This window comes from Triturus cristatus, chromosome 9 (assembly GCF_964204655.1).
Source record: "Triturus cristatus chromosome 9, aTriCri1.1, whole genome shotgun sequence".
In the NCBI taxonomy this organism is placed as follows: domain Eukaryota; kingdom Metazoa; phylum Chordata; class Amphibia; order Caudata; family Salamandridae; genus Triturus; species Triturus cristatus.
Genome location: NC_140592.1, coordinates 244,682,893 through 244,700,751, shown reverse-complemented (window position 1 = coordinate 244,700,751; position 17,859 = coordinate 244,682,893). Strand labels below are relative to the sequence as shown.

Genomic DNA, 17,859 nt, shown 5'->3' with positions numbered 1-17,859 from the left:
GAGCGGATGCTTGTGTAACAACCAGTGTTGGTGCATTTACGGTGCTGGACACCACAGATTTTACGCCCAGGCAGCCTTTCTCAGTCCTAGCCTCCAGAGTGACCATTAGAGTAATGCATGACATACAGGCAGATAAATCTGATAGTCAAGGGCCTCTGTCCCCCAGTGACAACTTAGCATCACATTTATCTCGTAGAACTACTAGATAGTTTAGTTCTAAAAATATTTTTTACACAAATGTGAAAAGATCTGTACCCCTTTCCAGAAAGGCACACAAAATTTGGCATTGGGCAATTATGAGAAAAGTAGTTGGTGGCTCATCCGTTGCCAAGGGAACAAATGTTCGAGGCATGTGTGCTGTAGTTACACATGCTCTGCGTACTCCTGTCGTCTAATGTTGAGTCAGTATGTTTGCAAGTTTTCTTTCTTCAAAGAAGTCTTTCCTAGTCACAAGGTAATGTGAATCCTCCTTTCGGTGATCGTCTGCATGGGCATCGACTCCATAGTTATAAATTGTTTTTTTCCGCCATCGGGTTCGGACGGGTATTGCTGCACTCTGGTTCAAACCGTTCTTCGGGTTCCCCTCTGTGCGCAATCCTCTATATCCTCTACAGTATTGTTTCATACGTGTTTTCCAATTCGCCACGTATCATTTCGGTCAACGGAATCCACTTTTCGGTCGGAAAGCTTTGTGGATGGCCTGCGGGCCTAACCGCTTCAGTCCAGCTCTCTGACGATGGAACAAACACCATTCAAACTCTGTTCTCAGTGCCATGCAAAGTATCCGCACACTAACTCACACTAGGTGTGTAACTTGTGCTAGTCTCCGGAGCACAAAGAAGAAGACTACGACGCTTGCAGATCGTTTTGGTCCAAGAAAACCCTTCGCGATTGTCTGGCACTACGTCAAGAGATGCAGCGTCGAAGCATTGAAGACACGCCGGTTATCTTCGCTGAAGAGTCCGGTCAAGAAGATATTGGGGTATCAGCGGCGGAAGCCTTCTCCATGCCGGAGTCGGATTGGGAGCTCAAGATAGACCTCAACGTAGAAGAACTTCCGCAGGGACAGGGTGACGTGAGTACAGAAGACCCCTTGCCCCATTAACCCACTCGCACAAAAATCTAAGGCTTCATCACCACCTCTGCCTTCTGGCCAAGATCAGCACCAAGACGACATTTCCGAAGCCCTGCCTCTGCTCCAAAACACTCCGTCAAGCCTTCCCACACGGGATCGAGTCGACACAAGCCGTTTTTGGAACTGAAGCCCTCCGGTTATGAGTCGAAATCCTCTGCGCCGAAAAATAAACCGCCTTCAGAGCCAAAATCTTCTGCACCCAAAGGCCAGTCCATATCTGCACCAAAAACACCGGCACCGAAAGATGTCCTTTCCGATCCAAGTTTTGACATTGTTCCACCGAAAATGGATCCCAAACAGAACAAACTTGATATTAACCCTGAAACTGGACCTATTCATACCAAGCTGCCTCAGAAACACAAGCTTCCTGATGAGAACAGTAATTACAAGATCCCTTTAAAAAGGACTGTTGGTACCAGCTCCTTTCATCCACCACCAGCATCCCTTCAACTACCCGCTTCTGACTTTAAATCCTTTGCACATCACACATCCGGATTCTCCACAATCTCACCATGACAGCGACGATATTGTTGAGGGAGGCACGCATTTACCAGTAGATACATGGAGTGAATATACTATTGACCCTCCATTAGACAATGATCCAGACCTTTACCCTGCCAAGCCATCTTCACTTGATGACCGCGTATCTTCACAGGAACTCATTACCAGGGCTGCAGAATTCCATGGGGTGGTACTACATAAGGAATCCTTAGAAGAGGATATTTTTGTTTGAGACATTAGGATTAATTAGGATTAACACACAGGTCAAACACTCCCTATGCTTAAAGGTATGATGAGACACACTGACGAAATTTTTAAAGATCCTTTGCATGCATGCCTCTTGACTCCTAGAGTCGACAAAAAATATGAAGCCTCCCCAACAGATCTAGTATGTATTAAGAGCTAGTTGCCACTAGACTCACTGGTAGTGTCCAATGCTTGCAAACAAGCTAATTTCCAAACATCAGGGGATGCTCCTCGCCAGACAAAGAGTCCAAGCTAAGAGACACTTCTGGCAAACGCATAGCTGCTCAAGTTGCCTATCACTGGCGCATTGCAAGCATGCAAGGCCTTTTAGTCAGATATGACAGGGCACACTTTGATGAAATGAATTGCTCCAATATGTCCCAGAGTAGCATAAAGCAAAAGCGTAAAATTTGGTAAGTTAAGGAAAGATAATTTCCAATTCTTCAATAAGATGTGCTCTAGATGCTGCTGAAACCGCAGCTAGGGAGGTCAACACTAGCATCTTACTCAGGAGACATTCTTGGTTAAGGATTTCCGGGTTAACGCCTGAAGTCCAACAATTTATTTTAAATACACCATTTGACAAAAAACATCTCTTTGGTCCTGAGGTCGATCATGCGCTTGAGAAAATGAAAACGTCCATGGGAGTGCTCCAGTCTCCTTCAAACAAAGGCTTTTTTTGTCTCTCCTTTTACGGAGAAGGGTCCAAAACAACACCCTCAGATCAGAATACCTCCTCTTACTCAAGAAGATTTTTTATAGGGTGATATAGAGGAAACAATAAAGGCAGGGGTAGAGGCACCACACCCCGTAACTCCACTTCCCCTAATAAGCAGTGACTTCCCCACGCTTCCCTCTGACCATACCTCACCTGTCGGGGGAAGACCAACAGTTTCTCGCCATTTGGCAATCTATAACAACTGGCAAATGGGTGATCGGAATTATCCAGCATGGTTATTGCCTGGAACTTATCACCAATCTTCCAAACATACAGCCTCGCTCTCACAAATTGTCTCCAGAACACTTGCATTTGCTCGAACAGGAAGTACAATCTCTCTTATTAAAAGGAGCTATTGAACTAGTTCCAGTACAGTACCGAGGTTCAGGGGTTTACTCTCTCTATTTTCTGATCCCCAAAAAGGACGGGTCCTTAAGACCTATTCTGGATCTCCGAGAGTTAAACCAATATATACTGTCAGAGCACTTTCACATGGTAACACTTCAACAGGTACTTTCACTTTTACAGAAGGTAGATTTTATGTCTACTCTAGACTTAAAAGACGCATATTTTCATGTTCCAATTCATCGCAAATACCTCAGATTTGTGATCGCAGGCAAACATTACCAATTCAAAGAGCTCCCGTTTGGAGTGACTACTGCTCCCAAATACCTGGTGGTAGTCTCAGCTCATCTCAGAAGACCATATATTCACGTCTTCCCCTACCTAGATGACTGCCTCATCAAAGCCAGCACTTAGCAAAACTGTCTACGACACACTCAGACCGCAATACACCCTCTATCAACTGGGCTTTATGGTCCATGCACAAAAATCTCACCTGCATCCTTCACAGATGCAGTATTAAGTAGGGGCCAGTCTAGACACTATCAAAGCTCTAGCCTCTCCCAATGTAGCCAGAATTCACAACATTCAGTCTATGATACTACAATTTCAATCCAACCAATCATTACCAGCCAGAGTGTTCATGCAACTACTGGGAATGATGGCGTCTTGCATCGCAATTATACCCCATGCAAGACTCCACATGCGTCCCCTACGAGAGTGCTTAGCACGTCAGTGAAATCAGTTGCAGGGTCAATTAACCGATCTAGTGTTGGTAGACGGCCGCACCAATCGCTCTCTGCAATGATGGAACCCACAACATTTATCAAAAGGACAGCCTTTCATCGACCCTATTCCACAGATCGTACTCGCAGCAGACACATCTCTGACAGGATGGGGTGCCCATCGCCAAGATTATACAATACAAGGCCTGTGGAGCAACAAGCACAAAAGCCTCCACTGTCTAGAGCTTCTAGCAGTCTTTCTAGCGCTCAAGCTTTCCAGTCTCCCCTACTAGGCAAAGCTGTCCTAGTCCAGACGGACAACATGACAGCCATGTACTATGTACAAAAACAAGGGTACACACACTCTCTCCAACTGTCGCGCCTCTCTCAAGCCATTTGGAATTGGGCAATCCATCACAAAATGTATCTTCTGGCTGAACACCTTCCAGGGGTAAACAATCAAATTGCCGACCTCAGCAGAAATAGGTGGCAAATTCACGAGTGGGAACTTCATCCCCAAGTTCTCCTTCCATACTTCCAACAGTGGGGACTCCCACAAATAGACCTGTTTGCCAGTCGGCAACACAAAATGCCCAAACTTTGCCTCCAGGTTCCCACTCCCACTCTCCAAAGGCAATGCCCTATGGATGAACTGGTCAGCAATATTTGCCTACGCTTTTCCACCTCACGCTCATTAAATCACTGGTTCGGAGGCTCAGGCAAACATATCTCCACACTGAAATTAACAATACAAAAGATGGTAGTAGCGTTCCCTACAGGAAAAAAAACGCACATCAAAGGAAGCAGTGTAATAAATATCAAGTACAAGCATGAAAAGTAATCAAATGCTGAGGGTGTACCTTTTTGTGCTACTTTGTTTCACCATTTGCCCTGACCTTAACCCTAGGAGCTTTGCTCCCACAACCCCGTGGCCTGCTTGCCAGCAGCCACCAACCGGAGGCCCCCTATCCCCCATTGGATAACATTGGGCGTCAACACTCTGCACCTGGCCGCCCTAGTGCCGCTGATGGTGCAACAACAGTGCATCACTGACCCCCCTGAGTCTAAACCCAGAACCTTAACTCCCACAGTTGTTTACTTACCTGTGAACCTTAGCCTGTTTTCCTCCCATAGGATAGCATAGAAACATTTTGGGAGAAAGTGTCAATGTGGAGTTTTGAAACCTAAAAATATTCCACCAAAACGTGTTTACTCACCTGTTTGCAGGAAATGTCCCAGTGCTGAATTTAGGTATCAAGCACTGCGTTAGAAAAGTAACTTACCTGCAACTTACTATGAAAGCCTATTCATTTCAATGTACTGCTCCAAAAAGTTTCTAAGTGTGGAGTTTTTAAATCTGAAAATATTCTTTAAAAATCGCACGAATAACCAAAATGTAATTTCTTACCTGTTTCCAGGAAATGTCCCAGTGCTGAATCTAGGTATCCAGCACTGAGTTAGAGTAAAGTGAAAAGTAACTTACCTGTAATTTACTGAAAAAGCCCATTCATTTCAATGTACTGCATTTGCTATGTGTTGCATTCTACTGCTCTCCTGTAAATCAAACAAAGTACAATTTCTATTGCATTTTCAAACTGTTCTATATCCAGTAACGTATTACTGAAAAGTATTTAATGCTTACCTGTGCCAGGCTTGCTTGGTTCTAAAAATAAACAGTATATTTTTTATACAAAAACAATTGGCCTAGAGTTCAGTTCTTGAGTGTGTGAATTCATTTGCTGACTTAGTATGTACATCAAATGCTTAACACTGTCCTCTGATACTGCCTTACTGCTCGACCAAGCTACCACTATTAGAGAGTAAGGATCTATCTAACTTTAACCTCTGCCTACCTCTGGGGACACTTGGACTCTATACACATTATACCTCATTTTGGTGTAGTATATAGAGAGCCAGTTTCTTACAGCATGCGTTCCAGTAAAGGCCTGCTCTCCGATCCAGTGTCGGCTAGGTGGCCCCTAGCTATCCGGAGGGACAACGATTGGGCCTGTGCTGCAAAAATAAATAGGCCTGAAGAGACAGAAGCCCTAGGCCTCCCCGTTCCACCTGTGGTTGTAGTTTGGTTAGAGTGACTCGTCTGCAGCCAGATCCCCCGATGAGGGAACATAGAAGTGTGTCAAGTTACTTGAAGGTGCAAGATGGTATAACCAAGAGGTTTGTAAAGTAATAAAGGATGCAGGGCAAAATAACCATTTTTGCCAGGGCGATTTTGCCAATAGGAGTCAGTGGGAGGGATCGCCAGAAGTGCAGCTGGGTTTGTATGCCCGCCAGGGCCTTACAGAGGTTCTCTTCTTAGAGGTCAAGTGAGGTATGATGGAGCCGAACCCCTAAGTAGCGCGTTGCCTGCGCATGACAGACGAGGTGTGTATCTCCGAGATATACATCTAGGGGTGCCTGCTCTTGATTGAGTGGGTAAATGTTCAACTTTGCCCAGTTGACTCGGAGCCCAGCAACAGAGGCGAATTCTGCCAGCGCATCTTGCATGGGCATGAGGTCTGGCGTGATGTCCTCACATAAAGGAGCATATCGTATGCATAGAGGGATACTATGTGCATCCTGTCTGCCAGTGGGATGCCCTACACCCGGACCCCCTTGCATAGTCAGATGGGTGGGGGCTCCATGGCGAGTGTAAACATTAGGGAGGAGACTAGGCAACCCTGTCTCATCCCTGGTCCATCGGAGAAGGAGTTAAGACTAGATGCCCTGTCGAATTCATGAAATTGGGATGGAAAATAGCAATTTGGTATAGGCTAGGAGTTTGTGTCCTATCCCCATGTGAGTGAGGACAGTGAATAGATAATGCTAGGTCAGGTTGTCAAATGCCGTCTCTAGGTCAAGTATGAGGCAGGCTGCCCTCTGGAATCATACTCTCATCTGATCCTGCATCTGGAAGAGGCAACCAATATTCTGGGAGGTACTGTGACCTGGCATAAAACCATTTTGGTCCAGATGGACCAGGCCAGGGAGGATCTGGGCATATCAGTCGGCTATTAATATACCTAATAGTTTGTCTGCTTCAAGTGTTGCGATGGGTCGGTAGGAAGCCAATTGTATAGGGTTTCTGTCTGGTTTGGGGATAGAAACCTAGAGGGACTTGCGGAGCGAGTGGAGAAGCTCAGTCTCTTAGAGCCACTGCGTACATTGTCACCAGTCATGGCGCCAGGAGGGATGAGAAGGTGTGATAATACTCTAGGGGCAAGCCATCTAGGCCCGGGGTTTTGTTCCTTGCGAGGTTGCGGATTGCCTGCTTAACCTCTGCTAACGCAATCTCCCTCTCCAAGGAGAGCTTTGTGGGGATCAAAATGCGAGGGACAGTAATGGCGCCTAAAAAGTCATCTGGTCGGTTTGTTAGGGTGCTCGGGCGCTTCTTATATGGCAGCGAAATACTCCTAGGAGGCTTGCAGAATACTTGTTTGAGTAAGGACCATAGTCCCTGTACGATCCACTACTTGGGTAATAGAGTTGAAGACTCTTGTCGTATAAGCCACGCTAAGACTCTGCCAGGTTTGTCACCCTCTTGATGGACCCTAGCAGCGTAGGCTGTAAAGTTGTAACGCCGCACACACTCAAGGAGAGTCACATACTTGGTCTTAGAATCTGCCAGTTGAGAGACAAATGCAGAGTGAACATCAGCTGACTTACTGAATGTTGTTAGGTTCCGCTTGGTCTCTATGTCCCTCTCTAGTGTTCTGTGGACCCTAGCAAATTTGCTGGATACAGGCTCCTCTTAACAACAGCCTTAAATATGTCCCATTCCAGTGTACTAGTGGATGATGTGTTATGGTTCTCTGTAAAATATCGTCCGATACAAGTTTTCTGTTCCTTCCGGAACACCGGGTCTTCAAGGCAGTCATGCAGTAACTTCCAGGTGGGTGTGGGTGCTAAGGGTAGCGCCCATTGAAGGTCCATGACATGAGTGTCATGATCTGAAACTACCCGCTCCAGGTTGTCTGCGTGCTGTATCATGGGTATTGGAGCATGAAAACTATGAAAACGGTCAAGTCACATGTGTAGGTTATGTGAACTGGAATGGTCCTGCATCCAGCAAATGTTATGGACAGGGATATCAAATGCAGTACAATGTGTTATCAGATCTTGACTCTAATATGCTAATGCCATCTGCTTGGGGTTGCCTACATGTTTGATCAGCAAGTTGTTCAGAATCTGGCAGCCAGGCTAATTCTTGACCTGTGTGAGCAGCTGTGGCTCTTCATGTTTCTGAGCTGTACTGTATAAAGGTCATACACCAACTCACAGATTTTATGAGATATGCTGTAGGCAGGTCAATTTTGAGAAAATGAGTGCATGGCCCCTTTTTCGGCTTGTGCATGGGGTCTAAAGATCTCCAAAGATGTTAATTATTTGACCTCAGATCTCTCTCTGTGAGGGTATGCAGCTCCAAGAGATGTGCTTTCAGACCAAATCATTTATTCATCCATTCAAAAGAAGGAGCTCACATTTACTTGGTTCTTGTGATTATTGAGAAAGCATAGAGTTCAGCGCCAATAACACCTTTTCGGGTACCTTGATTTACCGCCCCCCGGAGCCTGTAAAAGAGTTTCATAGGTCTCTTCCTGAGACAATAGCGGGAAGAATCCTCTCTGCCGCCAACTACACGATCTTAGGAGACCTTAATCTCCATTTTAATTCTCTCTCAGACCACATCGCTCAAGATCTATTAGATGATTTGGAAGCCCTCCAATTATCCCTACTGGTTGCTGCCCCGACCCATGAAAAAGGCAATCTACTCAACCCCATATTCAGTAATTGCTCGGATCTAATTGCTGGTCAACCCACCCCCCTTCCATGGTCGGACCATTTTTTGGTCCCTTTCACTTGGGTCAAACACAAAACCCCTCAGCTCCCTCCTCAAGTCTCCTCTAGGAGGAACTGGTCCAAACTTCCATTGGAGCCCTGGCTGCTCAAACTGGACTCCACCCTCCCTTCACTTGGCCCAGATCTCAATATGGCCAACTCTCATTACGAAAACTGGATTACCCACTCGTTAGACTCGATCCTCCCGGTTCGCAAATCCTCTCTGAATAGACTACAGAAATCTGCCCCTTGGTTTTCTGACTCTTTAAAACAACTAAAACGCCTCTGCAGGCAACGAGAGCGAGCCTGGCGCTTAGACTTCCTTCCTGACAAAAAGGCCTCCTATAAAGAGTCGATCAAAGTCTATAAAGAAGGGATCAGAAAGGCCCAGGCAACTTATTATTCTGAGAGAATTTTAGAAGCCAAATCTAAACCTAAAGAAATCTTCCAGATCATAAAACATTGTTCCATCGCCAACGTGGCACCTCCACCCAACAAAACCAAGGATCAATGCAACGAGCTTGCAGATTTTTTTCATAACAAAGTCACTAAAATCTACTCCACCTTCCCCACTTCTGATATTACTCTGGATACACTTCACTTTTCCCCCCCTAAAGCACCTCGGCACCCAGATCAGCCTTTCCTTGAGCATTTTGTTCCCCTGGATCTTGACATTTTAAGCAAGGTGGCACGACAAGTAAAATCTGGCTCCCCCCGCGATCCCGCCCCTCCAGAAGTTCTATTACAGGCAAGCCCAGTCACTCTGCCTGTTATCCGGGATCTTCTAAATAGTTCTATTTCCGCATGCTCAGTCCCCACAGCCTGGAAGCAGGCCATGGTACGGGCACTACTGAAAAAGCCCAGTCTGGACCCAAACGATTACGTCAGCTATCGGCCCATTTCACTTCTCCCCTGGACCAGCAAGGTGTTAGAGAAGCACATAAACGCGCAGCTTGTCCAGTTTCTGGAGGACCACTCCTTACTACACACATCCCAGACAGGCTTCAGACCAAAGCATGGCACTGAAACCGCCTTGCTAGCCGTCACGGAAGAAACTCGAAGGATACTGGACCAGGGAGGATCAGTGGCAGTGATCCTCCTTGATCTAAGTGCCGCCTTCGATACGGTCAGCTACACCACCCTGCTGGACCGTCTCCATAACATCGGAGTTTCAGGTGACGCTTTAAGGTGGTTCGATTCCTTCTTGTCTGGGAGGTCGTTTCAGATCTTCGATGGAGAGATGGTATCCTCGAGTAAACTTCTCAGCTGCGGAGTACCACAGGGCTCTTCTCTGAGCCCTGTACTGTTCAACATCTACATGAGGCCACTGGCGGGTGTTATCGAACCATATGGCATTAAAATTGTGTCATATGCCGAAGACACCCAGCTTGTGGTCTCGCTGGCTACGAAGAACAATAGGCATTCCGCAGCCGATCTTCTAAACTGCCTGGTGGACGTCAAGGGATGGATGACCAACTCCTCCCTAAAATTAAACGGTGATAAGACGGAGCTTATGCTCCTAGGCCCTCCCTCTCCCGTATCCCTCACGTCTCTGTGGCCCAATGTTCTGGGTTCCCCTCCCACCCCCAAGGACAGTGTCAAAAGCCTGGGGGTGTGGCTGGATAATAAACTCTCCTTCTCTACTCAGGCCAAAAAACTGTCTTCCACCTGTTTCGGCCTACTTAGGATCTTGAGGAAGGTTCTCCCGCTACTCCCCCTCGAGGCTAAAAAGGTGGCGATGCAAGGCCTCATCCAGTCTCGCCTGGATTCGAACAATGCCTTATATATAGGGGCACCGGAGATAACCCTCCGAAAACTGCAGGTCGTCCAAAACTGTGCAGCCCGCACATTGCTGGAGATCTCGCGCACTCAGTCAGCCAGACCTGCTCTGAAAACTCTCCATTGGCTGCCAGTGAGGCAGAGAGTCACCTTCAAGGCACTGTGCCTGGCGCACCACGCCTTCTGGAAGACAGCTCCAGCCATCAACTCCGACCTTATCATTCCTTACCAACCTAACAGGAACCTTCGGTCCACGGATGCGTTCCTTGTTGCTGTTCCTAGAGTGAAGCGAGCCAGGTCGGGGGCAGGCTGTTCGCCTTGAACACTGCCAAACTCTGGAATGCCCTCCCCATCTCACTCCGATCCAATCCTGACCTCCTCTCATTTCGCAAAAATTTAAAGACCCATTTGTTTGCCAAATCCGACTCCTCCTAGACTGCCTCTAGATCACTCCTTGCTTCTACTCAGCGCTTGGACGCTTTCGGGCAGCAATCGCGCTTAACAAATATTTTTACATTACATTACAACTGTACAAGATGGGTCCTGCTTCCAGCAAATGTTATGGGCAGTGATATGAAATGCTGCTGAAAACTATATACATCTATTCAAAGGATATGTAATTTTTATCCTCTTATCTCCGCGCTCTGTTTGTCATCTTATGAACTGAACATCTATTTAACTCTCAACATAAAGCTTACCAATGTATGAATAAGCATCAGATAGTCCCTCTCTTAGTTGCTCGCGGTGTTAGTCATCGGGCGCTTTAGGACTCTAAATTTCCATTGGTGAAAATAATTGATGCTTGCAGTACCATTTGATGTTGTTACGACCTTCTCTGGGACCGCGTTCTACTCGATGCATTCCTTTCTAGCCTTCTCCTTCATCTTCGCCCTTGAAAACATTGACTGGGTGAGGGATAGGACTCCTTTTTAATACTGTCTACAGTGTCACGCAAAGTATCGCTGGACAGACCCCCACAGGGTTTGCAGTCTTAGTCTGTCCCCGCAGCACAATGAGTTGTCCGGCTCTGCTTGCATCGCCTTCCACTTCAAATAGACATTGCTGTACTGACTATATCGACGACCCATGGCGCAGCAACAAGAAGGCAACACTTCCGACCTCTTCAGGGACTGAGACATCAAGGAGAAAACTGAGCCGGGGCCTTCTGGTAAGCAGCTCCTTTTTTCTCAGCCCCAAACCAAGCTCCCAATTGGAGTTTGAGACAGAAGAACCCCCGGTCCTCAATTTCCAACCACGGAAGACATCGCCTGTGAGTACTACATCCCTCCCTCCGTCACCTCCCCGACATATAGCTGCGACCGAGTACCGCCCTTGTGGGGGGTTGGGCATCGAGCCCAGAAGCCCAAAGTCAGGCCTTCAGTCTGCCAGTGCCTGAAGGCCACGATCAGCACCAACATAAGCCCTCAGATCTGACTATGAGTCAACCTATTGCGCCAAAAGAGACATAGAAGACCCGTCTTCTGGCACCGACATCACCTTTGATGCAGACAGCTCCTCCGGCACCAGCATTGAAAATACCTCCAACGTTCTCTTCGGCTCTGAAGACTCCATCGGTGCTGAAACCTCCAACCTGCACCAGCGAGCAAGAAACCATCTTTGGTATTGAAATGCCTGTGCCCAAAGCCCAATACTCCATTGCATCTTAGAACCATAAACAGCCCATCCTGCAGCATCTTCAGAAGGAGCTTGACGACCGTCAAAAACAGATCCTCATTCACCCACAAAGCGACAGGATCCTCACCCAGCCTCCATCAAAGGCTCAAGGCCCCACCCCTCATAAGAGGAAGTGAACTTTTGAGGAGTCTTTTGTCCTGGAATATGAACCATTGACCAAGACCAAAAAGCACCATATTGGGACACTAGCCCTCTACCTCCTAGACCCCGCTGTGCTCCTCCTCTTCCAGCTCCCTCTCCTCCTCCTCTCCCATATTCTCTTGCTCTCCCTGCATCACTTTAAACACTGGGAGCCCCTCTGCCTCAATCACCATAGAATTCCCCGCACTCATCTCTCGGGAGGCGGGGGGGGGGGGGGGGACACTACTAACTTACCCACTGGATCCCTACAAGGCACATACATCAGAGGACTGCTCCCTCATAAATCATACGGCATTCAAGCATACCAACACCCAGGGCACTGGTGGCATGTCTACACCAGACAAGGAAAGCAGGAAAATCAATGTGACTGCAAGCGGGACGCTGCTTAGTCGGCTGGTGCATTGGTGTGCCTTGGACGCTGCTGATACTGTGGTGTGGAGCATTAATTCTTACACACGGCCGGGTCTGGCGCCAGATGAGTATGTATCTGGCTTCAAGCCAGAAAGGACAGCAGCATCTGCTCAAGCTGCTCTTTGATGGGGTGTATTTCTTTGCCCCTTTAGATCACAGGTTCACCAGATGCTCAAAAAGACTAAAAAAGGACACAGATGCGGCCAAGGCCATGGGGATTCTCCAGACGCATTCTACTTGGGGATCCTTTTGAAGGTCCCAGTACTGAGGGGTTACAAAACCACCTCCCCTTAAGCCATTACCTCCTGTGACCCACAGTCGTACAACAGACCGCACTTTGTTGGTGAGCAATATCCAAAAACAATTAAAACACTTCTCAGAAGGAGAAGGTAACAAGCCTGGCTATTTCAAAGGGGCCTTTCAACCCTACACTCTTTATTAAAAATTAGGACACTTGTATAGAGCGTGTTAGTTACAGTTTGCCTTGATGCCAGGCGCTGGTAATAACAATTACACTGCTCAGAAGGTACTTGAGTTATCCACCTTGGAATGACGAACAACTGTGTGGACCTGCCAGGTTTCAACCTGGGACATTGAGGTTACACACCGATCTCTTCAATAGATGTCTTAGTCTAGTGCGATATCTTACCTGCAGTAGTACCGTTTACACCAATATACAGAGCCCTGGAAAAACATTGAAAACCTGGGGTATCCTTTGTCTAATTGTGTTGATTTTGATGAAAAAGAAACATTTTGAAATCTAGGTAATTGGATTTTAGTTGGAGGTGCTAGAGTCACACAATGTGATTAAAGGCTGGCATGCATAATTATTTATATTTTTTGTAGTATCATTTATGTGGCTCCGTACACGAAGAATGTCTCCAAGTTGTTTGATTTGTTATTGTTTCCATATTTGAACCATACTTCTATATTTTGCCAGTGTATCGATTGGGACAGCATCCAACAGATTGCCTGACAATAGTAGTTACGATCTATTGGAAATGTTTGATATCTTTGTTATAACAAATAGGCTTTTCAATTTGACTCCAGATGCATGTGACGCTTTGTGGCTCTCTGCATGCTTGCAAGAGCCATGCTTTTAAGTGGCACAAATAATGTACCGCTGTTGCATCTCCTATTTTTCTTATCACTTGCTCATGGGACTCTCGTTTTGGGTTTATCCACACAAACTTAAATAGAGAGCCTATACTGTGATTCAACATGGTATTTAAATCTAGATCGCTCTATTTTGTTCTATGTTAAAGATCTCTTGCATGCTTCTTTCAGTTCTTCAACTCTGTTCGACTCTGGGATTTCATTGAAGACCGTGAAAACCGTGGGATGCCAAATGCAGAAGAAAGAGATGAAGTGGCTGAGCTTGGTGATCTGTTTATGCATCTGTCAGGAGTAGGTCAAGAACCATCTGCACAAGCAGACTGAGAGCTCAACAACTCAGTGCCAGCCGCATTGATGCTTTATCATAGAGACATTTGCAGACCTCCTGTGCACCAGTAGAATTTAATACCTGTTTGCATTGTTAAAAAAGAGAGATCCGGGTGCAAGTCAAGGTGTCCTTTGTACATTGAATGAATAAAGGAAGGAGGGGCACATGCACATTTCTTTAGGGGTGCACAAATACAACCTTTTGAAAATGGTGATAGTGTAATCCCTTCTGGCACTTTTTCAATGAGGGAAAAAAAAACAATCTTGTAATGAAAAAATGGGAGTAAAGTTATGTCCACTATGTGTGAATGTTGATATATTGTTTATACAACTTGTTACCTTTACAGCAAAACACTGCAGTGCACATCCATTTATATGTAAGTCCTAGTACTGGCATCAGTTTAGCATGGCCGTAGAACAATTTGGGTTGTTGTGTGAAGTTTGTGCTTATTTTGTGTACGGACTCCTAATCATACTGCAAGAACAGACACCCTTGAACTAGAGATTATGCCATTCATAGTACGTTTTTAAGTGGAATACCAGTCACTTCATGGTTAAACTAGGGTTTTGCTACAATCAAGTGACCGTTCGTGCACATTCTGTTTTTTGGGGCTGCAGACAGGAGCACTTTCGATTTTAAAATAGCCACATGCTGTCAATAGAAGTGTTTCCTTGCAGAAACAAACAAATTATGGTCTAGAGTTCCTGCTCTCGCTAGTTAGTGGTATTGCATTGGAATAGTGCAGTGGTCAACTAAAATACATTCAACCGTAAAAATCCTAACCTATTTAAAACCAAAAACAAGCCCTTAACAAATAGATAATGGCAAGGTGTACAGTATTTCCCCAGTTTCAAACAGAACTAACTTAATTGGTGAGTTGTAATGATTTACTCTACTCTTACATGATTCCTTCAATAGACTTATCTTCAGGATATCTGCACATGGTGTGCAGTGCGTTTCTATTTGCAATCCTTTCCAGGGCTCTGCTCCTAGAATAGGGCAGAATGCCCTGGTCTGCTACAGTCCTGACTTTAATCATAATGGCATCCCAGCACACTTCCAAGATCCAGTCATAGCTGAACCCAATTTACCTGGCTATCTTTTACTACCCTGTCATTATGAAAACAGGAATGAAAGCGCAGGAGTCGGTCAGCTTTCCACTATAGATCAGTCTGTCTCCGAACTTCCCTTAAACCCAAGTGCCTTAAATAGCACTTACTTTCTGTGAAGGCACAGATTTCCAGCTGTGAATGCCTCCACATAATGAAAACTCCACCCCCCCCCCCCCCGTAATTAAACCTCCTCCCAGCTCGCACACATTTTCCAACTCAGAAATCCTGTGTCCTGCGGCATTGATAGTTCTGAGTCTTTGTCCTTGGCTCCCAGATGAAGAGCTTGTGGCAAGAAGCATTATCCAGTAAATAAGCATATAGTTTCTTTACGGCTGTGCTAAATGCCATCCACTGAAACCCCTCATATGTTTAACTGGATCAAATGAAGAAAAGTTACAACTTGACCATGCTGAGCTATAAATGCTGCTGTTCAGCCAGGACTTGAGTTGAGGCCACAGGCACCTGCAATTGTGCAAGGTGGGCATAAGATCCATAACTGATACAGAGCAAGGTGGATGGCTGATTTTCCAAGAGGAGGATGGATCCTTCTGCTGTTGCATGCTAGAGAAGGCACCTTTTGAGTTTTGGGCAGAAAGTATAACTTCTAATACTAATCTCTTACCATAAGCAAATCGCACAAACTGAATGCACAAAGACAGGGTACCTACTGATAAAATAAAGCGCTCTTAAAAACACAAACGATAGACATGTTTCTTCAGTGGCAGTAACCTTCCTCTGTCAAAGGAAGGCACTTAATAGGTTATGTCCAAAACAGTTCCAACGTGAATACCATAATGAGACTCTGTTCAAGCGTCTGATTTCTAACAGGACTGAAGGAAAGTTTAACATTGAGGATTTCTTCATTGTATGATCTTAATCGTATATCAGCTAGTTACCCAGCTAGGGTAAGTGTGCACTTTCAAAATTCTCAGATGTCCTGCCACTAGCACAGTCAACTTTATGAATATGAGTAACTGTTGACCTCTCATGTGAGTAGATTAAAGTGCATTCAATTATCACTGGGTGGATTTCTACGACTAACCTCATGTCTTACAGGTATGTGAAGTTAGAGGTGTTTTAAATCAAGAATGCATGGACTGTATTCTCTAAACAGTGAAATTATCAGGACCAAAGCAATTAATTTAAGACTCTCATTTCTCTAGACTCCTTAAGTGCAAACTTTAGTAGTAGTATAGGAGCCCTTTCATTATAAGCAAGCTCCTACAAAAGCAAGTTGTAAAAGTTAGACTTGTGTGAAATCCACCCTCCTAGACATTGGGTGGGATGAAGGAATGGATGAAAGAATGTTACAGGCTTAAGCCTTTTCCACTTCCTCCAGAATCCACTGGTCTTTTGTCCATCATTTGTGATGGATAGCTACTGAATGAAAATGAAGGTGACCTCGACTCAGTTTCCTACAAAACTTTGGCATGTTTCTTTCTGCTTACCTCTAATGGTTTCCTGATCTGTGTAGAAGAGAAAGCAAGAGGGCTGAAGGATTTTTGAGAAGAGGAGGCGTTAAGACAAATAAGGAGATTTTTCTCTAAGCCTGCTGTGAAGGGACTTTTAGGTGCCCTGCATATGGTAACCTTGTACATCTTTTCCAGCTCGATTTGAAACCCATTGGCATCCTTCTTCAAGGTAACATGTATACAACCCACAAATCAACATGAATCATCTCAAAAGATTGGAGATTGAACAGGTTGACATTTCCCCAGGAAGAATAGAGTCTATGACCTTTAATTCACACTTAGAGAGAAGCTTAGTTCTGTTGACCCTGAAACAAGGAAACTGACATAGGAATAAAAGTGTGATAGGATGGTTTAACTTTTATTTCTGTGCCCATATGTAAAATGCAATGTGGTTACGCTTGCCTCAACAGAGTTAACAAGACGTTTTCTTTATGAAATGCTGGTCTTGGTGAAGAATAAGAGGCTAGGCCACAGGTTTAGAATTCAGGTGATAATTTATCAACACAGGAAGAAGAGGCATCATCCTCTGGCCCCCTTTTTCTGAATTTCAGTTTAAACACATACTTGCTTCCAGGGATGAATTTGCTCTTAGTGTCAAAGAAAAGAAATCCGTGCCTGGGAAACGTTGATCATTTGACTCTGTAGATAATATTGGGACAGTGTAGTCATACCTGGAGTGCACACTTTTCTGTGTGTGTTTGGACCAGCCCCATAGCACAGTAGTGGGTTGTAGGATTGGCCTTACCTCTTTCAGGCATACCAAGTGTCCAGAAAACAATGCAAGGCTTTGATTGCCCAGACTCTTAGATGTTTCCATTAAAGGGAAAAGAAGCATTTTACTCACCAGAACCTTGTTGAATGTACCTATATTCCCAACCGAAGTGATCCACTTGGTTCTCTCCAAGAAAACCAGCTAATATGAGCTAATTAGAGCACTCCCTCTGCAGTCTACTTTAATGTCCTAAAAGGATATTAGGACATTTAAAGTGATGGTAGTGGGCTATGTAAAAGAGAAAGCCAGCTCTCTTCTGAATGTGTGTAACCAGGAAACCTATTTTTACACTTTGGCGACCATAAGCATTGAATGAGTTGCCATATTTCTCCCTTCCCTTATATTCAGCCTAATGCCTGTCTTATAATAATAACACCTAAATTATTCCCAATAACTGTGAATTTTAATCAAAACAATAATATTACACAAACACTAGATAGTTCTATTGGAGGGTTGGGGACAATAAACTAAAAACATGTATTAGGAAACCTAAGAAAATAGGACCATATGTATGACCACATTTTCCCATA

General features: G+C 45.2%; 1 protein-coding gene across 2 annotated transcripts in view; it reads left to right on the top strand.

Moving 5' to 3' along the window:
* MKRN2 (makorin ring finger protein 2) overlaps window positions 1-16,101 on the top strand; it is a 249,289-nt gene extending 233,188 nt beyond the window's left edge. For both annotated transcript variants that reach the window (XM_085624857.1, XM_085624858.1), the window contains exon 8: window positions 13,817-16,101. In XM_085624857.1, coding sequence (XP_085480983.1) covers window positions 13,817-13,969 — 153 coding nt within the window. In that variant the 3' untranslated portion in view covers window positions 13,970-16,101. The remainder of the gene's footprint in view (window positions 1-13,816) is intronic.
* The last annotated feature ends 1,758 nt before the right edge of the window (window positions 16,102-17,859 follow it).